Below are 27070 nucleotides of genomic sequence, written 5' to 3'. Positions count from 1 at the left end.
CTCAGGAGGCTGAGGCAGGAGAATTGCCTGAGCCCAGGAGGCGGAGGTTGCGGTGAGGCGAGATCGTGCCATTGCACTCCAGCCTGGGTAACAAGAACGAAACTCCGTCTCAAAAAAAAAAAAAAAAAAAAAACCTACCACTTATTTCACAAACCTCCTTGCAAGTGGTTTGGTAAACAACTGCTTCTTTGGACACCAAAACTGGTTAAGGGCTAAAACAAGGTGTCAATTTCCCCAAATACAACACAAACCAAAGCCAAAAGGAGACACTGACATGTCTTGTGCCATCCTTGAAGGGGCTGCAGGCTGGTGCAGTGTGCTCCCGCCCCGGATATCTAGTAGGGGCTAAGAGGTAGGGAGTGTAGGTCTGACTGCAGCTCTGCCTCCCTGTGGTGTGACTGCAGCCGACGCCATCCAACCTCAACCTCACTGGTTTTGCTCTCCCTCTGGCACAATCCTGGCTAAGTTACCTCTTAGGGATGTTGGAAAGAAATGAAGAGATGCAAATACACTTTAAAGTCTTAGTTAGAAAGATTATGCCAAATCAACGTCCTTTAGGATGGAAGGTGTAGGTGAAGGAGTCAGGAAAGAGGAGACTACCCAAAGACCTGCAGAGTAAGCCCTAGCCCCTGTATCCATAGGCCTGCACTCTCCTGGCCCCATGGGAAGGTGCCCATTTTTAATGTCAAAGCCCTTTCCTTTACTACTGACAGTCTAACCCAGGAATAAATGATGCAGGGGAATATAAAGCTGCTTGCAGACCTGGGCATCACCAGCTTCGGGTCAGCACTTAAGTTCTTCTGCCCAGTGAGACTGACCTCAATAGAGAACGTCCCCTAAGAAATCTTCTAGGTGAGCCTCATTGAGATAGTTGCTCTTGGGCTTATCCTCCGTGGGCATACTGGAAAGATTTAGGCATCAGGTTCTGCCCTGCACTTGTGTGATTATTGTTAAAGGAGAAGCAGCATTGAGAAGTCACAACAGTTGCTTGTGGTTTGAAGATGAACTGGTTTCACTTCTGGAAAGTACCCCTCTCAGATTTAGGAAACAGGGGAGGGAAATACGACAATAGGCTTCCCTATCAAGGAAGAGAAGCCCGTATCATGACAGGCCATGACAAAGCGGCAGGCTGCTGGGGCACCGGCTGGGTGGCTGAGGAGGGTGGAGTGTCCTGTTTACAGCACCATGGGGTATTATCAGCCCATCGCATGCAGCAGCCTCCACAGCCAACCACCTGGTGAAGCACCCTGGCATTGGGCCAGGCCATTTCACCATGTAGCTGAGCAGTGGCGGATGCTTTGGTTCTTGGGCAACAGCAAATGGAAAAAACAAAACAAAACAGCACACACCGGATATAAGAAGCCTTAGGTGCTATCTTCCAGAGCCACTTGGTCCTGTCTCCCAACTGCTACACTAGTATGGCTTTAGGGAGAGGGAGCTCTGAGTGGAAAGGGCCAGTGGTGAAGTGTCTGCCTGTTGGAGGAAAGTCAACAGGGCAGAAGGCACACAAACAGCAGATAAGACAATGAACCAAGAGCAGAAGATGGGCCTGGCACATTGTAGCAGACTGATGCCTTTGGTAAGCAGATTTTGAGCACTCATTACGAGCCACCTCTCTGTGATAAACACTGGAGGAGTAAGACAAGGACCTGCTGATGAGATTGAAATGAGCAAGGCTGATGCAACTTATTTCTAAGTGAAAGGCTACAGGCACGACCCCTAGGGGATGCTCCCCCAGGAAATGCCTCTTCAGAAGGACCACCAATTTGTCTCTGCTGTTCCCAATAGCCCTTGCTAAAAATCAGCTCAGGCGTGACCATACCAGCATATCCCCCCTACACTTACCTAAAGGAGAAGGGTGACAGCTCTTAAAAGAAGGGCAGAAATGGTATTAGAGGAAAGACAGTAGATAATGCAGGAACTGAGGCATTGTGGCTGCTCTTCTCAGCATGACCAGAGATAGTCCGTGGGGTGGAGGCTTAGCAATTTGTAATGGGAAACCAGCCCCTGACCAGTGGGTTCTGGCTGGGCATCTAGGGGGTGTGCTCCACTTATTTCACTATCTTCGGGATGATGCAGGAGAGAAAAGCCAGGGAAATAACAAGAAAGCTACTCTCCACCCATCGTAGTCATCCCAAAATACCCAAGAAGGACTACAGAAGGAAAATGAGAGAGACAGCCAATGAGATCTTACACATGGCAAAAACTCAACAACTAGCTGGTTCGACAAACAAGTTATGAGTCATTTTCTCATGGCATCAAGACTTGAAGCATAGTTAGTACTAGTCTTCTCATTTTCCCTGTTTTTTGTTTTTATTTTTTTGATCTCACCTCTTCTCTTAAAGAGAAAATAACTCTTATTACCATAACAGAAACTACGCACATGTTAGAGGAAAAGAAAGCAGATGAGCAAAAACTGAAAATGACCAACTATGCATGCCCCCACTGAGAGATCACCAATGTGCTCACCAATCCTCATCTCTCTCCGTGCACAAGCCTGCATAAGTATTTTTAGTAAAATGAGGTCATAGTATCCACGCTTTTCTACAACCTGTTTTTTTCAGTCAATGATCTTCACTTAAGGAGGAGAAGCAGGCAGGGTCAGAGCAGCGTGGTTGGACACAGGGGGAGCAGATCCTGTCCTGTCCTGTCCTAACTGTGATGCAGCATTTCTGTTAGAGGGAAACGTTCATCTGGAGTAGAAAAGCAAAGTAAAACAGAGATTCAGAATTTCTAAACATTACCCCAGTAACAGATTTGCAGTAAGCAGGGGAAGTTCCTCCTAGCAGCTTCACAGGGATTATTTTTCTATTTCAGTACATTTGTTAGGATTAAATAGTGCAGGTCGTCTTCTGAGCTCCCTGTGGTCCACTGCTGCTTAACTGCTTAACTAGGGATGTGTGGGTTTTGTGGGGAAGTTGTGGTGAAACTGAAATTTCAAATATGACTGGACAAGAGTTAGAAGCCCTCCTTGGAAAGCCCAAGGAGACCCCATTCATCCCAGCTAAAAAAATTAAATCTGGAGCTCCAAACACTTCTTTCAACAATACTTCTTTCAATGGCTATCCTTAACAGGAAGAAGAAAATAAAGAAACTATATTAGAAAGAAAGAAGAAAAATATTACATCCCATGTTATCCCTACTACCAATAAGACTTACTATACCAAATGGAAAAAAGAGTGATGATATTTGTACACACATGAAAAACTTCTCAGCCAGGCTCTCAATTAATTACTGACTCCATATTTAAGTGTACAGCTTAAGTGAGAGCCACTGAAAGCATTTCTGGCTGTATGTCCTACTTCCCAAGATGCAGACCACATCTGTAGGCAGCTGGAGAGACAGGCCAAGAGAAACCCCTCTGGAGATGTCATTGTGGGAAAAAAATAAGGACTACATTGGCTCTTTGTAACAGCAAGGAGAACAAGGATGATCCCAAAGTGTATGTGTGCATATAAAAAGAGCAGATAGCAGTTACTTAGACATTTGTTCAATTCTCAAGAAGCTGGAGTTAGAAGAAAAGGAAGTGGTGTGAACTTTTCACCTTTTATCTGAATTCTCTAAAGAGGAGTTCTGTAGGATTTCAACATTCTTAAAACAAAACAAAACACTAGCAGTTACTGATTGGAACATACTTTCCTTTGGGATCTACATGGCCTTTGCAGGAATAGCAGAAATAGCACATAGCCTAGCCCCTTACCTCTAAAAAAAAATCCTTAGTCTATAGTTATTTGGGAGTGATGGATTTCTAGAGGGCTATTTTAAACTCAAAGGACAGGCATAAACCCTTCATATCTTCACTTCTCACAGGAATCTGATTCCCATCAAGTGGGAAAGAAATCATGAAGCCCAATCAGCTCTTAAGTATTATTTTAAGGCCGGGCGCGGTGGCTCACCTGTAATCCTGGTACTTTGGGAAACCAAGGAGGGCAGATCACGAGGTCAGAAGTTCCAGACCAACCTGGCCAACCCCTTCTTTACTAAAAATGCAAAAAACTAGCCGGATGTGGTGGTGCACACCTGTAATCCCAGCTACTCTGGAGGCTGAGGCAGGAGAATCACTTGAACCCAGGAGGCAGAGGTTGTGATGAGCAGATATCAGGCTATTGCACTCCAGCCTGGACAACAGAGCAAGACTCTTACAAAAAAACAAGTAGTGTTTTAAGTAAGGTGAAGGAAAAAACAGAGATTAGGGAGGTTCAAAGACAAAAAAATCTCACAAGAGGACAACTGATAGGAACTGTACTCTGATTTCTGTTCTGGATATGTGCACCCATACATGTTCATGAATTATCTTATGGAAGAGGGGGCTGAGTTTCCAAGGTGATGTAGGGCCTATGACACACCACCATGTAGACAGGTGAACCGATTTCTCCAAGGTCACAGAGCAAACTGAGACCTTTTATTATCCAAACAGAAGATTTCTGAAAGTACATTTCCCACGCTGTGTTTTGTTGGCAGATTCAACTATGTCATGACCTCCTGGCTTCCTTGGTTCATGAACTACTCCATGGGTTGGAAGAGTTCTATTCCTTTCCCTTGCTAGAAACCAGGATGATCACATCTGGGCCTCAGGAACACTAGTTTACCCATTGGGCATGTTGGGTGGGCCAAGGTAGGAAGAGAACAATTTAAAAATGAGGGCTTGGCCAGGTGTGGTGGCTCCTACCAGTAAGCCCAGCACTTTGGGAGGCCAATGCAGGAGAATCACTTGATTCCAGGAGCTAGAGACCAGCCTGGGCAACACAGCAAGACTCTACCTCTCCAAAAAAGAAAAATTTTTTATTAGCTGGCATGGTGGCATGACATGCTTGTAGTCCCAGCTACTTGGGAGGCTGAGGTTGGGAGGATTCTTTGAGCCCGAGAGGTTGAGGCTGCAGTGAGCCATGATTGTGCCACTGTACTCCAGCCTGAGTGACAGTGAGACCCTGTCTCAAAAAAAAAAAAAAAAAAAAAAAGGTGGAGGGGGATCCCTTTTCTAATGAGGAAGGTAGAAAGCAAGTGAAAGAAGGAAAAGAAAATTAAAACAGGATTAGAGAGAACTTTCACATAATCAAAAGGATTTCTGCTTTATGAACAAATGATGACTTATTTTTGGCTCCATTCAGCTTGCCTTCTCCCTGACTTAAAACAAACTGCCAGACAACACATACAGTCATTCCTCAGTATCTGTGGGGGATTGGTTTCAGGACCTCCTGCAGATGCCAAAAGCTGTGGATGCTCAAGTCCCTCATATAAAATAGTGTAGTATTTGCATATGATCTATGCACATCCTCCCATATAGTTTATTATTTATTTATTTTTCTTTTAATTCAGGGTTTTGCTCTGTTGCCCAGGCTGGATGGAGTGCAGTGGCATGATCACAGTTCATTGCAACCTCAAACTCCTGGGCTCAAGCAATTCTCCCTCCTTGGCCTTCCAAAGTGCTGGGATTACAGGCATGACCCACCTCAGCCTCTCAGGTAGCTGGGATAATAGGTGCAAACTACTTTGCCCAGGTAATTAAAAAAAATTCTTTTTATAGAGACAGGATCTCTCTATGTTGCCCAGGCTGGTCTCAAACTCCTGGGCTCAAGCAATTCTCCTGCCTTGGCCTCCCGAAGTGCTGGGATTATAGCTATGAGCCACCTTGCCCAGCCTCCCCCCAATCCCACATTTTATTTCTAGATGACTTTTAACTCCTAATATGATGTAAATGCTATATAAATAGTTGTTATACTGTATTGTATAAGAAACAATGACAAGAAACCAGGCATGATGGCTCACACCTGTCATCCCAACACTTCGGGAGACTGGGGCAGGAGGATCACTTGAGCCCAGGAATTTGAGACCACCTTGGGAAACATGAAGAGACCATGTCTCTACAAAAAAAAAAAAAAATTTTTTCTGAAATACTTTGTTCACATGTGGTTTTATATACAAAATTTTTTTTAGAAATTAGCCAGGTGTGGTGGTATGTGCCTGTAGGCCCAGCTACTCTGGAGGCTGAGGTGGGAAAATTGCTTGAGCCAAGGAAGTCAAGGCTGCAGTGAGCTGTGATCACACCACTGCACTCCAGCCTGGGTGACAGAGCGAGACTGTCTCAAAACGTTAGCTGGGCGTGTGGCACGTGCCTGTAATCCCAGCTACTAAGGAGGCTGAGGCAGGAGAATTGCCTGAACCCAGGAGCTGGAGGTTGCGGTGAGCCAAGATCGCGCCATTGCACTCCAGCCTGGGTAACAAGAGTGAAACTCCGTCTCAAAAAAAAAAAAAAAAAAAAAGGAAAGGAAAGGAAAAAGACACAATGACAAGAAAAAATAAGTCTGTATAATTTTTTTCCAAGTATTTTTGATACTCAGCCGATAGAACCCACACATGCGGAGGGCCAGCGGCATGTTTTAGCAACTTAAAAGCCTACAAACGTTGACAGAATTTGATGGCCCCATTTTGTTGCCTTCTCCCCAGTGATTTCAATGGCCCAAAGACAATTTTTTGGTTATTCTTTTTTTGAACTGCTCATGTCAACACTCACATCTATTAGTGTTAATTCAGAACTGGCTTTATGCAACTCCCAAAGAAACATGTCTTCAGGAAGAGTTATCAATAGATGCCAAAACCACTGGGCCAAAGGTCATCGGGAATAGAAAATTTATATAATCCCAAAGTATTACCCCATAAACCACTTACAAAGAGAATAATGCACTTTTATAGTCTGGGGGCTACCATACCACCTCAAGTGATCTAACTGAGCCTGACTAGCAGTGGACATTCTGGCATTATGTACCTCCTAAAGTGACATTTTATGAAGTACATAGCTTTATCCATAAGATATTCTTGTCAGAAATGTTTAACCTGAACCTCAACAGGCCCCAAATCTAACTTCCCATTTACAGGAAATACAGGGGATAAAGGAGCAAGTTAGATACCACCACGAGGAAACAGAAAAATCCAGTGTGGGACAACTAGAGACAATTGATATCCGCTTTTCAAAATGTCAGTCATAAAAAATAAATACAACAAAGCAAAGAAACAGGAGTGGGAAGTAGTTCCAGATTGAGAGACTGTTAAAACAGTCTTCCAAAAGGGGACTTCGGCTAGGTACTGATCGAAAACAAAAGAGCCATCAAAGGGGAAATTTGAAAATGGACTAGATGACATCTGTAGTCCATTTTTGCTTTTGGCAAAACCATAATTACTTTTGCACCAACCTAATAGATGGTGTCATTTCATTAGGTATAATGATGGTATTATGATTATGGAGAAGAATGAATGTTTTTATTCTCAGGAGATGCTACTGATATGAAGTGATAAGTGTCATGATATTTGCAACTTTCCGTCAAATTGTACACCTAGAAAAGTGCATATGGATGTACATACATGCATACGTGGGTATGTCTGGACACACACATACATAAACAGAGGAGAAAAGAGAGATGAGACCATAGTGGCAAAAAGTTATCAATGAGCTAGGTGAAAGATAAATGGGTAGACATTGTGCCTCTAATTTTTCTGTAGATTTGCAATTTTCCAAAATAAAGTTGCAAGAAAAAAATACTGGCTTCATATAGGAAGACAAATTCAATTCACTCCTCAGCAAGTACCTAAACCCTTTAGCATTTCAACATTGGCAGGTTATAGCCAAATTCAGCTGGGTCACTGGACTTCTAATTTGGGGGATTGAAGGTAGGCAAGAAATAAAAGCATGGAGGCCAGGCATGGTGGCTCACGCCCATAATCCCAGCACTTTGGGAGACTGAGGTGGGACGATCACCTGAGGTCAGGAATTCAAGACCAGCCTGACCAACATGGAAAAACCCTGTCTCTACTAAAAATACAAAATTAGCCGGGCATGGTGGTGCATGCCTGTAATCCCAGCTATGTGGGAGGCTGAAGCAGGAAAATCACTTGAACCTGGGAGGCAGAGGTTGTGATGAGCTGAGATTGAGCTATTGCGCTCCAGCCCAGGCAACAAGAGCAAAACTCAGTCTCAAAAAAAAAAAAAAAAAAAAAAAAAAACCAGGTACAGTGGCTCACACCTGTAATCCCAGCAATCTGGGAGGCTGAGGCGGGTGGATCACCTGAGGTCAGGAGTTCGAGACTAGCCTGGCCAGCATGGAGAAACCCCATCTCTACTAAAAATACAAAATTAGCCAGCCGTGGTGGCGCATGCCTGTGATCCCAGCTATTCGGAAGGCTAAGGCAGGAGAATTGCTTGAACCTGGGAGGCAAAGGTTGCGGTGAGCTAAGATTGCACCATTGCACTCCAGCCTGGGCAACGAGAGTGAAACTATGGCTGAAAACAGAAAAAGAAATAAAAGCATGGATAAGGCTAAGGCAAGGAACTGAAACTCATAAGATGTAAGTTAATGCAAGATAGAATCAAGATACTAATTGAAATATACACTAAATGAATTAAGAAGTGTCATGTCATCCTAGGAGCAAGACAAAGACTCCGGGCAGAATTAAGAGCTTCCTATAAGTCCAGAAACATGGCTGGAGTGGGATATAACCTCAGAAATACACAGCCAAGTGGTTCCTCAGCATCCGTTTGTCATGATTGCCCTTCAAAAGGAAAGCAGAAACCAGTGAGATCCCACAGAGAGGTAAAAATGGCTAAATGGAGGGTAGCTTGATCCCAAGGGGGAAGGAAAATGAATTAGAATTTATCAGCAGTCTTCTGTGCTGGTGCAAACATGAAGGACAGTAAAAAGGTTTTGGTTAGAATATGAGAGAGTCTAGCTAGATAGGTAAAAGCCTGAATGAGGGTGGCTAGAGTCTGCCTCTGAACAGGCCCAGGAAGAGATCATTACACATCCCCAGCTGTCTCAGTATTCACCCTTGAAGATGGGCAACTGTACCAGATGAGTCTGGGGCCTCCTCTAGCTCTAGAATCCCCCAACTATTAAAGGGTAAATAAGAGATGGCTACTGACCAGTCAGCTAAATTGAAAGCTCAGAGCCCATGCTATTATCTGGGACAAGATAAGTAGGAAAAAAAAAAAAAAAAGGCACAAAGTCAAAGGGAGATTTGCCTTTCCTAGGCTGATCAGCCGTGTTGTGGGCTCCCAGATGATCTCGCCCACCTCCTCCTCCAAGTAGGGGAATATAAATAGCACTCAATTTACCTGTGGCTAGCCACAAGCAGAAGTCTGGTCACATGACTGGGCAAGCTGGGAGTAACCACCAAGTAGACATGAGCACTCAGGGGGCAGGTTTGCTCTCTCGATACAGTTCGCTAGGTGGGACTCTGTCAGGACCCTCTGCTCCTAACCCTGAAGCATTTTGTGCTGGGCTATGGGGAGGAAGCTGGGGGGCACTTATAAGGAAATTGTTCAAGATGCTCAGGGCCAGGTAGGTCACAGTCACAGAATTTGCTTTGCCTTCAGGATCAAAGACCCTAGTAGGGTTATTATTCTCAACCCCTGCATCCTTGAAAATCTATGTGAACCATCTCAACCCACTTGCAGAAAGTCTACTCTGATCATCTCCAGCTCCTTAGTCAAGCTCTATCGACTTTGTGTCCCTGGCTTCAAAGGGGAGATATCTAAGAGACCACCACAACCCACCTAGTGGTTCCCTACCTGGGCCCTGATATTTTGGAACAAACCTCCAGTCAGTGGCAAATTCCCATGCTGAGCTCTAGCTGTGAAAGAACCCCAAAGTGCACTGAGCAACATTCCAGGGCAGACCCTGCTTTGAAGCCCCGGTCTCGCTGGTGGTTCACATTTCCTAATGGAAGCTCAAAAGTTATGTAGTGCCTCCAGGGTAAAGCTAGTCTGAAAAGCAAGATTAGATGACCCTTCCAGAAAGAGTGAGGACGATATCACCTTGGAAAGATTCATCTTACCCTCAATCAATGCCGTAGGCCATTGACGGCTTCATATCAGAAGGATGCTTATGAGGAAGCCTCCCCTGTGCTTCCTGAGGCAGAGGAGTGGGTGGCAACACCACTGGAAGGTAAGTTATACCCTCTTTCCCTGTATATGATGGGCTTTGGATCTGTTCTGAAATCAGGAATCCTTAACAGTAATGTCACCTTCTTTTAAAACTCAAGTAAAAAGGCTTAGCCTCATGAAGCAAAAAAAAAAAATTGATCCAAGGAAACACTGGGACATTCATTACCAATAAGTCCTATCCAAGCCTCCAAGAACTACAAGGTCCAGGCTCAGTTATGATGGTCCTCTTGGAGCAGACAGCATTGCCATTTGTACGGCGGCTCCAACACAGACCTTTTAAGCTTCAGACAACCCAACAGGAATTTGGGGTCAGCCTCTTCTCAACCCCCTGCATCTTGCCCTGATTCCAGTTGTCAACTACCTGGCATTTACTTTAGGGAAGGAAAGAGCCTGAAGAATCAGAGAATGGGAGGAGTAGAGTGTATAACTTCATCATTGCCTAAGGACAAACAATCCTGTATATGTAAGCTGGGTTAACAATATAGTAAGTGCTCATGGATCTATTTCACACAACCAGCTGGGCTCCTGAAGAAAATCCTTTGATGATAACTTAACCATGGTCAGGATTAATTAAGTCTAAGGTAGCTACAGGTAGGCATTTCGGATAAAGGATGAACTCTAAAAACGAAAGATTTTCAGGAAAATGTTTTCTCTATGTTACGAATTCGAGTAGGACACATTCATTCACTTGCCCCCAACTCTGGCAGCTGGGGGAAAACATCAGTAAGCAAAAACAATGAGAATAATTTAAGGGCCTTCAAGGAGCACAGACAGATGCATAACATGTGGTTTGGTGTGAGAGGAAAGGGGCCGGCACACAGCGGCAGTGTCTGAACCTCTAACTCTGTCTGTTTAGCAATGATTACCAGATCCACCCCTCCTTGGGCCCTGTGGTTAATGAAAGGTTTTCACTGACTAAAAGTGAACCATCTCTTTGTGCATAAAGTTGTAACTTCTGACCTACTTGATACAATGTGCTGCACTGAACCATACAACCTGCTCACTCACAAGGCGGCAGGTACAACCAGTCAACTGGTACACAGCAGAAGAAAGCTGGTCTGGCCTAGACCTATACCTGGCATCACTTTGTAAACCAAACTCACTCCTTTTCCCCTCAGATCTCAACTACATAAATATGAGGTAACAGTCCTCCATGGCTCTGGTACAACAGGGCCTTCCAGTTGCATGTATTTTAAGAAATGGCCAGGCATGGTGGATCACGAGGTCAGGAATTCAAGACCAGCCTGGCCAAGATGGTGAAACCCCGTCTCTACTAAAAATACAAAAATTAGCTGGGTGTGGTGGCGGGTGCCTGTCATCCCGGCTACTTGGGAGGGTGAGGCAGAGAATTGCTTGAACCAGGGAGACAAGGTTGCAGTGAGCTGAGATCGAGCCACTGCACTCCAGCCTGGGAGACAGAGCGAGAGACTCCACCTAAAAAGAAAAAAATTTTAAAAATGGAGAGAGTTGAGGGCAGAGCACAGTGAGAGTGCTTCTTAGCCTAAGGAAGCAGTTTCTCCAGAAGATTCCTGGCCATCTTGAATATGCTCAGTGTGCTTCAGAAGACAGCTGTAACCCTGCTGATTCCACTCCTGGGTCAATGTGGGGCATGGACTGGGCTCGGACACACAGCAGCAGACACCCAGTCAGCTGTCAGAATCTGACGCCAACCTGGTCCAGCTAGAGTAGTAAAGACCAGCTATGGTCTCCTAGGAGGTGGCCTACTATAGTGGTCAACACTGGGCCCACATCCTGCCTCTGCCCCAATGTACTATGTGAACTCAGATCACTTAACTTCTCTGGGTGTCAGCTATTCCACCTGTTAAATGGCGGAGAATACGTTATAAGCATGTAGAAGAAAATTTCCATTCCAGAGAACTCCTTGTGCAGTCAAATTAGCCTCACATATATCCATGTGCTAAGTAATTTATTTGGAAATAATTTCAAATTTATAGATGCAAGAATAAGAACAGTACATAAAACACCCATATAATCTTTACACAGATTTGCCTAGTAACAGCTGCCCCATTTGCTTTACTGTCTGCTTTCTTCACATGTACTTTTTCTTACACATTCTCATACCCCGCCACATGTCCACATGCAAGACACACACTCACATTCAGACACACCCATTTTCCTCCATTGGGTTTTTGTGTAGTGTTCTGTTTGAAAAGAACAGGAAACTACTGGAGGAGGGGAGGATCAAGATGAAGAGGAAGTGAAGGAGGCATGGCTATTGGGGGATGATTCCACAGCTCTGTTCCTTCTCTTTGTCTACAATGCATATGGCAAGCACTCAAGTGTTTTGCTTTAGAGATGAGCTATTACTGGCCAGGTGTTGTGGCTCACGCCTCTAATCCAACACTTTGGGAGGCCAAAGCGGGCAGATCACCTCAGGTCAGGAGCTCGAGACCAGCCTAGCCAACATGGAGAAACCCTGACTCTACTAAAAATGCAAAAATTAGGTGGGCGTGGTGGCATGCGCTTGTAATCTCAGCTACTCGGAAGGCTGAGGCAGGAGGATCACTTGAACCCGGGAGGCAGAGGTTGCAGTGAGCCAAGATTGGGCCATTACACTCCAGGGTAGGCAACAAGAGTGAAACTCTATCTCAAAAATAACAAAAAAAAAAAAAAAAAAAAAAAAAATGAGATGAGCTATTACACAGACAGGTACCAGAAAAAGTACTTGGCATATGACATTATTAGTTACTATTTTTTTTAAAACAACAAACCCCACAAAAAACAACGAAGCATATTTATGAACCATGGAAACAAGTTTATTATATAGAAGCATTTCTGTAATATTTGTTGTAATGGGATTTTATCTTGTGAAGTTAAGAAATAACCAGGAAAAGAAAAAGTTTCAACTGGGTGCAATGGCTCACCTGTAATCCCACCACTTTGGGAGGCTGAGATGGGCAGATCACCTGAGGTCAGGAGTTTGAAACCAGCCTGGCCAACATGGTGAAACCCTGTCTCTACGAAAAACACAAAAATTAGCCAGACGTGGTGGCACATGCCTGTAATCCCAGCTACTCAGGAGACTGAGGCAGGAGAACTCCTTGAATCTAAGAGACAGAGGTTGTAGTGAGCCGAGATCGTGCCACTGCACTCCAGCCTGAGCAACAGAGCAAGACTCCGTCTCAAAAAAAAAAAAAAAAAGGCCGGGTGTGGTGGTTTACACCTGTAATCCCAGCACTTTGAGAGGTCAACACAGGTGGATCACCTGAGGTCAGGTGTTCGAGACCAGCCTGGCCAACGTGGTGAAACCCCATTCGACCAAAATATAAAATTCTACCAAAAATTTAAAAATTAGTCAAGCACGGTGGCAAGTGCCTGTAATCCCAGTTACTTGGGAGGCTGAGGCAGGAGAATCGCTTGAACTTGGGAGGTGGAGGTTGCAGTGAGCCAAGACCATTGCACTCAGCCTAGGCAACAAAACAAAACGCTTGTCTTCAAAAAAGAAAAAAAAAGAAAGAAAGAAAAGTTTCACACAAGCACATGGTTATTAAAATATTAAAGACTTCTAGGCCAGGTGCAATGGCTCACACTTGTAATCCCAGCACTTTGGGAGGCTGAGGCAGGAGGATCACTTGAGCCCAGGAGTTTGAGACCAGCTTGGGCAACACACTGAGACCCCATCTCTATCAAAAAAAAAAAAAAAAGAATTTTTATAGAGTCTGCTTTGGAGGTAAGAGTGGCCTATAATCCATTTGGGAGGGTTAGATAACCTCCAAGAAGGGAATTCTCCACAATACATAGTCCTCAGATGGAGCTTTCTCCCAGAGTTCAAGGCCTTGCTATTTCCCTTGCTGGGCACATGCCTGTCTCAGAAAAGCACTATAGCACATTACAATGACTCCACTCTCAACTAACCTAAAGCTAGGAGAGGAAGACATGCTCAGACAGATCATGTGCCACCTCCAGGCTTCTTTCCCTTTAAGAAGTAGGAGGCTGGTCACACCAGGCGTCCCCTACAGGGAGGACTAAGCTATCATCATACCACGATGCCACTTGCATCTACCCCTGCCCCTGCCATAGGAACATACCACTCACATGTATTCCCAGGTGCTTTTCTGAGTTTCACATCATCACACATAAGAATCCTTTTCCTGTAAGATCCATCTTCACACGTCTCCCTGACATGGCCTTGTCCCAAGCTCAGTATCCATGACCACCCCATAGAGGCAGAAAAATCTTGTCTGCCTCCTATGCCCTATCTGTCCCTGGTTAGCTATTCATTCTACATGGAAATGGCATATCTCAAACCAGCTGCAAACACTCAAAAACCACCACCATATCATACACATAATAATAACCATCATTTTCCAACTATCGACACCAAGCAAGTATTTATGGTGTAGAGTCACTTCGGGGTGCCAAGGGAAGAAACAGATATCTTTGCAGCCCAGTTTCCAATTCTTTTTTTTTTTTTTTTTTTTTTTTAATGAGACAGAGTCTCGCTCTGTTGCCCAGGCTGGAGGGCAGTGGCGCAGTCTTGGCTCACTGCGAACTTCGCCTCCGGGCTCAAGCGATTCTCCTACCTTATCCTCCCAGGTAGCTGGAACTAGAGGCAGGTATCACCACACCCTGTTAATTTTTGTAGTCTTAGTAGAGATGGGGTTTCACCATGTTAGGCAGGCTGGTCTCAAACTCCAGACCTCAAGTGATCCGCTCACCTGGGCCTCCCAAAGTGCTGGGATTACAGGTTCAAGCCACCACCCCAATTCTCTTTTGCTTAGCTTAACAAACGAATCTTTGCTCCTGGAATACAGGTATATAAATAGAGAGGAAACAAACGCTGGAGGTGTGCTGGGCAGGCAGCAGTGGATGCCAGCCTGAGACGAAATTCATAACGGACTCTTTCTGCATATGTGGGAAATGCCCTTTGCCTAATTAAGCAAAAGGGCTTTATTAGTCATTTGGTCTTGAACGGGAACTTCCTTTCTGGGCCTCATTTTCCTTACCTGTAAAAGCAATGAAATGCAAAAACAATGAAATGCCACCTGTACCTGTAGGACTGTTGTGAAGATACATGAAAAACCTTTGAGAGTTCCAGTCAGAAGCACCACAGAGCTAAAAGAATGGAACATACTGTCAAAACTAATGAAGTCCGAGCGTGGTGGCTCATGCCTGTAATCCTAGCACTTTGGGAGGTTGACGTGAGCAGATCACCTGATGTCAGGAGTTCGGGACCAGCAGAGCCAACATGGTGAAACCCTGTCTCTAAATACAAAAATGAGCCAGGTGTGGTGGCAGGCGCCTGTAATCCCAACTACTCGGGAGGCTGAGGCAGGAGAATCGCTTGAACCCAGGAGGTGGAGGTTGCAGTCGGCAGAGATTATGCCACTGAACTCCAGCCTGGGTAACAGAGTGAGACTCTGTCTCAAACAAACAAACAAACAAAAAACCTAATGCTGTCTATATTTGCCACTTTCCTGAAAAATACAGGTGAATTTTTGGGCCTCTTAGTGTTGAGATTCAGAGACTCTTTCTTTCTATAGAAGCAACTGTTTTTGTCTTCCTGTGTGAACACAGAACTACCCCAGATTCCAGTAAGAAGGAGTCCAGGTGCTGCTCTCAGCATTAAGATGTGCATACTCCCATGTATGTGGTCCACATAGCTCTCATCTCCCTGGTTTCTAAAACCAGCCTATTTCAAATTGTGAAAGCCCTCTGACTGCATCCCCTCTATCATGCCAAACGCTATCCACTCCCATCCCCACCCCACCCCCTGCTTACATGTCATATCTGATGGGCAGGAGTTAAAAAGCCAATCTCCAAACAGGGGCTGTGTGGCAAGTTTTCCACCAGCCTGCAGCTGTGGGGTAGGCAGCGCACATGTTATCAGGAGTGGTTCTCCTAAAGCCACGTGGGTGACCAGACATGTACAGAACACAGCAAACTCTTAAAGGGCAGGGAGTGTGGGGTCGAGAGAAGAAGGAGGGGAGAGAAGAGGGAGTAAGAGAAGCTGCCTATGTTCCCAATCACATTTCCATTCTGTTCAAACTTACACACAGCTGGGCAGGTTAAAAAAGCCATTTTTATTAAGCCACTAGACACATGGTTGGCAAACTTCAAGGCAGGGAACAGAGACTCTGTGGACAACAGTGTAATGCCCAGGGTCTGGGAGTAATAACAAGCATGTCTTCCTTGCACTTCCCTCTCTAGTGGTGAGGGGGGAAGAGAAAAAGCAGTGCCTGCCATCACAAGATGGCACCTGGCTTGGGAGAGCGGGGCTTCTGGCCTGATCACACCTCTGAAGCCATCCTAGGATCAACAGATACTTCTCCTTCTTGGCCTAGAAAAGCCACAGATCCAGATTTTGTTTTCCTGCATCTTCTTGCTATACAGAACACTACTAGGAAGTTGGCACAAATCTACCTGGAGTGAAAAGACAGCTAGCATTCATCTTGGTCTCCTTGGCCTCTCATCATATCCACTTCTAAGCCTAAAGCCAGGCAGTCTGGCTTTTTAACAAAATCATAACAAAACCCTACATATTGGCTGTTTCCATAGATCGACCTGGTAACTGCCCAAGCTCACCCTCTAGCTGTAAGCGTGTTGGGAAAAGAACCTACAGGCCTAGCAATGACATCTATGGAAATGCCACGTCTTTGCCACCAGCTGGGCTTCAAGCCCAATGACCAGGATGAATAGGAGACCAGTGATTTAAAGAAAGAGAGAACACTAACACTTCGGGGGTTTTGCCTTGTAAGTAGCTGAAGAGAGGTATTATAGAGGGGAAGAGTATGTGGGGACCAGAAGTGGGAAACACCATTCTGAGTGAGCTTAGGGGAGGTGTGGCTTACTCTCCCCATTCTGCTGCCTTCCCAGCAACTCAATCCAACAAGTATTTATTGAGCATGACACTCCCCATCTGCCCTGGCCCTCCCTCTGCAAAAACACTCAAATCTGTTCAAGTTGCAGGGTGAGTTCCATTGCACTTGAACTTGAAACATGAGGTGCCTACTCTTAAAAAGGCAGGCACACGATTTCCAGTATAGGGCAGAAGGGATTCAAGAGGTTTGAGAAAAATAAGGAATACAGTTGACTAGACAAGGTGAAACAATGTCACCTTTGAAAGGGAAAGGAAAGGAAAGACTAAAAATTTAATTTAATCTTGGGGAGAATAATACATTGACAACTTTTTTAAAAAGCCTACTCAAAACATTCCAGTAATATTCACTATTAACCTTACCAAACATTATTTCTTCATTCTTTGCCTCCTCCAGCTTGAATTTATATTTTATTCACTTATGGATGTGTTAGCAATCTGCTTTAAGAGTTGCACATTAATCCTTCCTTTGACCCTTGAAGAGGTAATACCTTGGTGCTCTCCTGCATGTTTTCATTTAGGATCCGATGATAAGGGAGTAAAGTGGTAGGGCTGGGGGTTAACTAGGCTGCCCCCTAGCAAACATGGCTCCCCTGGAAAAGTCATCCTTCATTTACAGAATAGGGAGCTCACAGTCAGAGAGGAAGGCACCCCGTGGATGGCTTGAGCTCAGGAGGTTACAGTGAGCTATGATGGCATTACTGGATTCCAACCTGGGTGACAGAGCAAGACCCTATCTCTCAAAAAAAAAAAAAAAAAAAAAAAGACAAAGACCAGGTGCAGTGGCTCCTGCCTGTAAACCCAGCACTTCGGGAGGCCAAGGCAGGGGTATCACTTGAGGTCAGTAGTTCAAGACTAGCCTGGCCAACACGGTGAAACCCCATCTCTATTAAAAATACAAAATTAGCCTGGCATGGTAGTGCATGCCTATAATCCCAGCTACTTGGGAGGCTGAGAGGCTGAGACAGGAGAATCACTTGAACCTGGGAGGCAGAGGTTACAGTGAGCCAAGATTGCACCATTGCACTCCAGCCTGGGCAACAAGACTGAAACTCTGTCTCAAAAAAAAAAAAAAAAGAGAGAGAGGAAGAGGCACCCCAAACCTACAGCTTTGTTTGGCCAAATACCATCCATCCTCTGAGAAGCCACATTCAGGCAGTCTCTGAGAGAAAACTCCTCAACCCTTGGTCACAGGCCAGCTGTTTCAGAGCAACTAAAACCCTTCAAGTCTTCCCAGGCCTCCCCCAATCTCCACCCCTTTTATTGGGGAGCCGGGAGCTCAGATTGCTAATGTGTAGGCAGGTCTGAGCTAAAGGCACTCCATCCGCCCCCCTCCTCTCCTGGCAACTCTCGGGGGCTCCTGAGCAAACCCACAAATCTGTATGCCTGAGCAGGACAGGGTAAATGTCTATACACAGCCTGGACTTCAGTTCCAGGTCCCCCAGGGCCTGGACTTGAAGTTTCCTATTATGAAATACTTTGATAGCATTCTTTTAAGTTCATTAAAGCCACCCTTGATTAGCTGCAGCGCTCCCACACAGTAAGAGTTGATCAAGGCATATGTGGGCCTGAGGAGAAGCATTTAAATGACTGCAAGGCTAGGCATTCAGCTTTGTAGTGACCCCGAGGGGAAGGCACAGTGCCAGGCAGAGTTTTCCAAACCAGGAGGTTTGGTGGGGACCGAGAGCTCAGCCCGAACACTAGCAGCCAGCTGTTACAAGAACCTCCCACCATCCAGCTGTTGCCAAGAACAACGGCCCCTTCATGAGCTCCACACAACTGGAGAAAACTGGGGCACAGATAACTTAGAAATTTTAAATATCATCCACAACCCTTCCCTTTCTGAGATCAGGATTTGTTTTTGACCTAATAATGTGAGTAGATTTGGCTAATGTTTGGTTAACTCATACCCTGCAAACCAAATAATGGAGGCTTCTGTGAAGACTCAATCTAGACAAAGCAGGGAAGCGGACCAGATTTCCCCCCATCCTTTCTTTGCTTCCACTCTTCCCTGTTCCCAATTCTGTGACAAAGAAGGATAACATGGGCCGGGTGCGGTGGCTCAAGCCTGTACTCCCAGCACTTTGGGAGGCCGAGGCGGGTGGATCATGAGGTCAAGAGATCAAGACCATCCTGGTCAACATGGTGAAACCCCGTCTCTACTAAAAATGCAAAAAATTAGCTGGGCATGGTGGCGCGTGCCTGTAATCCCAGCTACTCAGGAGGCTGAGGTAGGAGAATTGCCTGAAACCAGGAGGCGGAGGTTGCGGTGAGCCGAGATTGCGCCATTGCACTCCAGCCTGGGTAACAAGAGCGAAACTCCATCTCAAAAAAAAAAAAAAAGAAGGATAACATGCATCTCAAAGGATGGCAGAACTTACTAACCCAATAAGAGACTGTCCACTCTCACTAACTCTCTGGTGAGCATCTATCTTTCCTCTGAACTGGGAATGACACACAAGGTTTTCCTTTCCACCACTTTATTTTATTTATTCTTTTGAGACAGAGTCTCACTCTGCCACACAGGCTGGAGTGCAGTGGCGCAATCTTGGCTCACTGCAGCCTCCCTCTGCCTCCCGGGTTCAAGTGATTCTCGTGTCTCAGCCTCCCGAGTAGCTGGGATTATAGGCACACACCACCACGCCTGGCTAATTTTTTGTATTTTCAGTAGAGACAGGGTTTCACCATGTTGCTCAGGCTGGTCTTGAACTCCTGAGCTCAGGCAATATGCCTGCCTTGGCCTCCCAAAGTACTAGGATTACAAGCATGAGCCACCGTGCCCAGCCCCTTTCTACCACTTTAAAAGGGCTCCAGGGCTGGGTGTGGTGGCTAATGCCTGTAATCCCAGCACTTTGGGAGGCAGATGCCAGTGGATCACCTAAGGTTGGGAGTTCATGACCAGCCTGGCCAATATGGTGAAACCTCGTCTCTAATAAAAATACAAAGAACTTAGCTAGGCGTGGTGGTGGGCACCTGTAATCCCAGCTACTAGGGAACTTGAGGCGGGAGAAGCACTTGAACCTGAGAGGTGGAGGCTGTAGTGAGCTGAGATGGTGCCAATGCACTACAGCCTGGGAGACAGAGTGAGACTCCGTCTCCAAAATAAATAAATAAGTAAGTAAGTAAGTAAAACAAAAGGGCTCCAAACTGCCTGTGGAGTAAGGGTAAGCCCAGGCAGGTCTAGTCAGAACAGTTGAGCTAGAGTCAAACATGATAGTGTCAGTAGGAACTGCATAACCAGACCTGCCCTCCAGAACTTGCCACACCCTAAAGTCTGAATCCTTTAGCAGAAAGGCTCTATATGAGTCTTCTAAGAATCTGGAGGAAGATGCTCTAACAGTTCTTCTACGATCAAGGAATAGTGTGGCCCTAGTGCCCATCACACCATTCAAAATCATCTAAATTCAGCAGAAAATACAGGCGTAGTGTTCTCTTGGCTATTAAAGCCTGCCAAGCACTGTGGTAACACCTAAATTAGCACCATCGCTATGAAAGTTTTGCATTACTGCTTCCAACTTTTTTTTTTTTTAAGAGATGGGGTTTCTCCATGTTGGTCAAGCTGGTCTTGAACTCCCAACCTCAGGTGATCCGCCCATCTCAGCCTCCCAAAGTGCTGGGATTACAGGCATGAGCCACTTACTGCCTCCAACTTTCTAAAGATCTATCTATGTCTAGAATCTGAAAGAACAATGTCCTCTTGCCATCACAGCCCACTGTTGTTCTCACCCCTCCGCCACTGACCTAAAATGGTTTAAGATTTCTAAGCTCTATGTTATATAAGTGAGAACTTCTCATACTATATAATCCTTTGTTGTTTAAAATACTGAAGAACCCACAGACCCACACTCCTTTGCGTACCAAAGAGATGACGCAGTTAAGTAACTAGCCCCCAATTTCAAGGATGTCATCACTGGTGATAACATTTAAGAGTCAGATGCTTCAGCAGTGCATTTTGCTGACCATGTATGTGCCTGGTGCTGGCAAAGCTGTCAAAAGCAACAGTTAGCAGTGTTGGGCTAGGAAGTGTCTGGTGTTTTAATGATTCCCAAACAGAAGCTGCCTCAATCACAGGTTTTAGAAGGGCAATTGTAGCTCTTAAAGGGTTTTAACTGCAACCCCAGGCCTCATTATAGCAAGATGATGCCTTGGCATAGAAAGGCTGGAACTCTCTTCAGGCTGTTTCTGGCACCAGTGGCCACATGGACCACAGTTTGCTGAGGGCTTTCTCTTAGGGTCTCTAATATGCAACCTTCTTTTTATGGTTCCAGACCTATCTAAACACCCCTCCCCCAAGGAATATGTTTTCAAAGCATTGCAAAGAAAGGAGTTTAACAATTTAATAAGGCCAGGCGCGGTGGCTCAAGCCTGTAATCCCAGCACTTTGGGAGGCTGAGGCGGGTGGATCACGAGGTCAAGAGATTGAGACCATCCTGGTCAACATGGTGAAACCCCGTCTCTACTAAAAAACACAAAAAATTAGCTGGGCATGGTGGCGAGTGCCTGTAATCCCAGCTACTCAGGAGGCTGAGGCAGGAGAATTGCCTGAACCCAGGAGGCGGAGGTTGCGGTGAGCCGAGATCACGCCATTGCACTCTAGCCTGGGTAACAAGAGCGAAACTCCGTCTCAAAAAAAAAAAAAAAAAAAAAAAAAAAACAATTTAATAATATAAGCACTGCAGCCTTGTATTCAGGAAACAGCCATCCTGGGGAACCTAATCAAGATTTGATATAAACTAACCTTCTTATGTCCCCGTGGGGAAGCCAGTATTTTAGGGCAACCATGACTATTGCCAGCTCTCCATAATCTGCTCAGAAAAATAAACGGTAATGAGAAAAATTCAAAACAGGAGGTAAGCCTAAAGTAATTTCCATCTGATTTTGAAATGTGTTCACCACAGTTGCAGGTTGTCAGGTTGGGGGAAATGGGTTAAGAGAAGAGGGGGGCAAATTTGCTTAACAGTTAAGGTTTTATGTAAATTTGAATTAGCTTATGTCTACTGAATACATCACCTGACAATGGTGGAGGTGGGGAGGCTGGATTCACACATGACGATATCCCACAAAGAGTGAGAACTGACTGGAAGCAGATGACCCTTTTTCTTTTGCCTTAAAATATGAGTGGGACTACAGGCTTGTTTTCTTTACCCCTTTAGAATTTTCTGAGGTTTAATTATACACATTTGAAACTGATCTTTATACAGGAAAAACAGGTACATGGTTTGAGACAAAAGTAGGCAAACTTTTCTGTAAAGTGACATATAGTAAATATTGAATGCTTTGTGGGCCCTACAGTCTTTATCACAACAATTCAATTCCACCACGGACACCACAAAAGCAGTCCTAGACAATATTCAAATGAAGGAGTGTGGCTGGTCCCAATAAAACTTTATTTACAAAAACAGGCCCAGGGCCAGATATGGCCTGAAGACCATAACTGCCAATCCCTGGTTAAAGAAAGTTCTGGTGGTCAGAGGAGGTTCCAAGGCAGCATTTAGCTTCCCTGGCACCCAGGTGGTCCCAGAGTGGCTGATCCACTGGAGAAATAATTTGCAAAGCTAGATTAAACATTATCTTCATTCTAGGGACATAAAGACAGACATACTAAACAGGATAGGTAAGACTGGAACCCAGAAAATTCACCTCTTAGTCCTATTTTGTCCTTCATCATGGTCCTGGAAGAGCATAAAAGTTGGCGGCCTCTAACAGACATGAGACACAAAAGAGAATTTAAGAGAGAACTGCAGTAAGAAATTTATCCTAGGTTTCTATTACTCACTAGTGGCTCTTAGCTTTTTTAGAGTTGACTTTCGTTTTTCTCTCCACTCTATTTAGCCTTCCTCACTCCTAGCCCAGGCTCATAAAAATGAAGCCATTCCTCATTTTATGAAGACATATCTTATGGATGAATGGTTGCAGAAGGCAAATCCCGCTCTTTACACCATAACCCTTTTACAAGGTCTAATATATCTTCTCAAGAACACACCAGGATGTGTGGTGTGGAGATAACTGCACAGCCCTGAGTGTTACATCACTTTGAGATGGGCAAGAGAAACAGTGACGACAATAGTTCCTAGAGCCGAGTCTTAATTGTTCCTAAAGTGGAGTTCCAGCTCACGTACCTTTTTAAACAGCTGGGTTTCAGAGCCCTGTTTAGAAAGTTCATTTTAAAAGATGAGAGAATAAAAATGCAAGAGGAGGCCCTGAAATTCTGAAACCTGCAGTACTGGTTTCAGATCAATCTAGGTTTGCTCTTTGAAGCCTGAAAAGGCAATGGGCTCTGGCCAACAGTGCTCTCATCTTAGTGAGGCAGAGGGAATAATAATATAAGCAGCAGCAAACACTTTTATAGCACTTCTCATGTGCCAGGCACTGTTTTAAGCACTTTCTATCTATTAACTCATTTGATTCTTATGATATAGATATTATTGTCCACAGATGAGGAAACTAAGACACAGAAGGAACTTCCTCAAAGCCACACAGCTAGTTAATGGCAGAACCTGGATTTAAAACCCAGGCATTTCAGCTCCCAGTGCCATTCTCTTAAAGGTTTATGACTACAAGGGATTTCCTTTTATCCCATACTCTGTCCTAGAGAAAACCACCTCCACTGCTTTCCAAGGCCAAGGAATGGAAATAATGTGAACACATACATGGGCTGAAATTAACATATAATAGCCCTGATGTGCCTCCAAAACAGAGGCCAGGTACATTCCCCTAATGCCTGGTCACAAAGAAGGCCACACACTCTGGCTACTCTTTCCTTTTCCTATTTTTCCTCTCTACTGCCATACTGAAAATCTAGAGATAATCCCCCACTACCAACTAGGCAAATGCCTTATTAATGCTTCCGGGATATTAATAGGTGGACAAATGATTGATCAGCCCAATCTATAAGCAAGAGTCCACCCAACTTGCTCTAAATCACCTGACAAGTTATGCAGAGATCTAACTTCCTACATTTCTACCAGTATCCTAGGGCCTCTGGCCCTATAAAAGGAGCAGGTCATGTGATGAACCCAAACATCCAAACTTACATTCTTCCCCCTTCCACAGCATCCACCAGCAATTGTCCTTTTAATATTAGTTCTATAGTAGACACAAAATAACTGATATTAAAATATGATTGCTAATCAATTTCCAGCTACTGTATAGGTAGGCTTTCTGTTAATTTCCACTAAAAGTGACTAAGGTTCTGGTGCTTGTTCTACCAACTTCCCTGGGTTTCAAGGAAGCCGAAACAAAACCAACAGGTTTGTAGTCTTGTACTTTGCTTTATAACTCATGATAGGCATGAGTTAGATTGGGCATTGCCTTACTCTGCACCACCAGATTCTAAACATACTTTTTTTAAAATTTTTTTTTTGAGACAGTGTTTCACTCTTGTTACCCAGGCTGGAGTGCAATGGCGCGATCTCGGCTCACTGCAACCTCCGCCTCCTGGGTTCAGGCAATTCTCCTGCCTCTGCCTCCTGAGTAGCTGGGATTATAGGCACGTGCCACCATGCCCAGCTAATTTTTTGTATTTTTAGTAGAGACGGGGTTTCACTATGTGGACCGGGATGGTCTCGATCCCTTGACCTCGTGATCCACCCGCCTCGGCCTCCCAAAGTGCTGGGATTACAGGCTTGAGCCACCGCGCCCGGCTCTAAACATACTTTTACTACTTGGTCACCATCTTCCTACAAGATTTAACCAAGTTTCTGCACCCCAAGATGTGATGCTAACATATATAGTGAAAAATCCAGAAAGACTTAGGGGCTTTCTACCTCAGAGATCCTTTTAATCCCATTTCCTACCTAACAAGGAGTAGCCCTATAGTAGCTACTATCTCTGTACTAGCCCTGCAGAAGCAGGAAGGAGATGTGCAGTAACTAGGCTTAGTAATCACCAGAAGCTCAGGAGACTCTGGTTTAGAGAATGTCATTAACCGTTAAGATGGCAGGGATCATGACTTTTGTACATTTGGTAGAGGCTCCGGCTTTGGAAGTGTGCAATGATCTTTTCACATCTGGTGTGAATCAAATGCAAGCCTCACTTTCAACTTATTGCCAACCTCCTCATGCAAGTAGGTTCCTTTTTCCGTTCCTAAGTACTTGCATTTGTGGGCTCTGTCACAGATTTGAGTGTGAAAGCAAGGTTAAGTTAGCTTCTCCCTCATTTCCCCACAGCCACCACATCAAGCTGTTATTAAGGACCCGTTTCAATGCTGTTCAGAAAATGGGGTACTTGCCACCGTGCCACTTGACTATAGCCCTCACCCCACTGCCACGTTAACTGGCAATGCCCAGGACAAAACAGCTTTGGTGGGTGGGGAAGTGGAGGGAGTAGAAAAAAAGGCAGGGGGCAAAACTGCCCAGGTCTCCCCCCACTACACACACATACACACACACAGACACACACACACACACACACTCACGCGCACACACATGATGGTTGAAATGAGACAGCCATATTAAGCAGGTCAACGATCTGGGAACATACAACTTCTGGGACACAGGGTTATGAATGCAAGGAGCGTGGCATTTGCACCGCGGTAAAAGCCAGTAAACTAACTTATTCCAACAGGCTGAGATGAAATCAGCTCCAGGATGTGGCATAAAGGGAAGCGCACGTGAAGTGGTAGAGAATGGAACTCCAGCGCAGTACAGAGGGATGCTGGGGCCAAACTCAAGCTGGAGAAGTAACACATGGCTGCACGGGGCTCTGCTCCATGCCCCTCCCCCTCCCCGTGCAGGCATCCAGCGCCCACCGACTCCTGCTCCCGGCACCAACTCTCCGCACGGGGCGCCCCCATCACGCGTCACTCCTTCTCACACCTCGCTCCCACTCCCTGCATCTTCCACTCACCCCACACGACACCTCTGCCCACTTTTCGGTTACGCCCCCAAAGCCAGCCTCTATCTGCCCGGTCCCTCCCCTCATCTCCGCGACCCGACTCCCAGCACACTCCGTCTCAGCGGTGCTCCCCACGTTTCAAGGCTCCTCGCTTCTCTCCCTCCGCCCTTGCAGGCTCTGAATGCCTCCGTCTCTTCGCCCCCATCCACTTTCCCCTCACATTTCTCCCCGTACCCCTCCCCCCGTCACGCGCCCCCCCTCCCCCAACGGCTCCTCCTCCGGCACCCGCTCCAGGCTCGGCTCACCTGCGCGGCCACCCCCGTCCCGGCGCTGGTGCGGCTGCTGCAGCTGGAAGGGAATCGTGGCCCTGAGCGGCTGCAGCCCTGCCCGGGGGCAGCCGGCCGGGGCTGGGGGAGAGCAGCCCCGCCGGAGCCCCCCGGCCCCTCCGCGCCCCGGCCCCCAGGCCCCTCCGCCTCTGCCGCCCGCTGCGGCCCCCGCCATGGCCTGCCCAGCTGCCGGCCTCAGCCCCACAGCGATCCCCACACAGCCCCCCAACCCCCGCTGCCGCTGCTTATCTGCTCTACGGGGCGGGGACCGGCCCCCTCATCCTAGAGCAGTCATTGGACTGCAAAGACTTAGACCTTCCATCCCAGCCAATCCACACCTTAGTATTCTCTTTCCCGAGGATGATTGGTCGACGTGCCTAGCGATCCAAGGCAAGACCCCACCCTCACACCGCCCCCTTCGGCTTGCCAACTTCCCAGGGACCGCGGATTGGTCTGTATTGAAGTGGGCGGGTTCTCCAGCGCCACCAATGAGAAGAGGCAGAAAAGGGGAGCGTCACACCCAGTCCCAGGTAGTATGCAAATATAATATCACGTGACGTCAGGCTGAGCTGGGGAGTGGGGGCGGCGATGGGTGTAGGTTGGAATCAAACATTAGTGAAATAATTTTTGGGGACGGGAGTAGGAGCAGTGTCAAACTTTAAACAGTTGTGTCCCTGAATCATAAAGAAAGCAATACCTTCAAAAAGTGTACATTTAATTTAACCTAGAAACATTAGTTTTAAATCCTTACAGGATTTCAGTGCTACTTACAAGCTTCAAACTAAGATCCTACAAATTAATGCAAGGTTTGCATATCATTTGCATGTGATTTGCATTATATTTGTGCGTTTAATGGCAACTTTGCCTCATGTGACACCCACATCTGTCTTTCTCCACGTTTCCAAGTCCCTACTTGGTGTTGATCCAACCTTAAAAAAACAATTGCTAGCCTGTAAATTAAATTGGGACTCTGAAAAGGAGCAGGGAATTTCCCTTCAGTGTTGTCCACTCCAAGTCTAGCTCAGCAGAGTGGAAGGAACAAAGTGACTGAAAAACTTGCCCAAGTTTGCACCGTGACTCCATTAACAAATCCTGGTCTTCCCAGATCAATGCTCTCTGACCTACAAGTCAAAATGA

General features: G+C 45.8%; 1 protein-coding gene across 2 annotated transcripts in view; it reads right to left on the bottom strand.

The window, feature by feature from the left end:
• Positions 1 to 26260, bottom strand: part of FAM117A (family with sequence similarity 117 member A) — a 53497-nt gene extending 27237 nt beyond the window's left edge. Inside the window, exon 1 of one of the 2 annotated variants that reach the window (XM_074388631.1) lies at positions 25913 to 26260. In XM_074388631.1, coding sequence (XP_074244732.1) covers positions 25913 to 26108 — 196 coding nt within the window. In that variant the 5' untranslated portion in view covers positions 26109 to 26260. The remainder of the gene's footprint in view (positions 1 to 25912) is intronic. The other variant, XM_039476754.2, reaches the window with a different exon arrangement.
• Positions 26261 to 27070: the final 810 nt, after the last annotated feature.

The sequence above is a fragment of the Saimiri boliviensis genome, chromosome 17, assembly GCF_048565385.1.
Source record: "Saimiri boliviensis isolate mSaiBol1 chromosome 17, mSaiBol1.pri, whole genome shotgun sequence".
Lineage (NCBI taxonomy): Eukaryota > Metazoa > Chordata > Mammalia > Primates > Cebidae > Saimiri > Saimiri boliviensis.
Note: the sequence above shows the minus strand (reverse complement) of the source record. Positions and strands in the feature narration are given on the sequence as shown.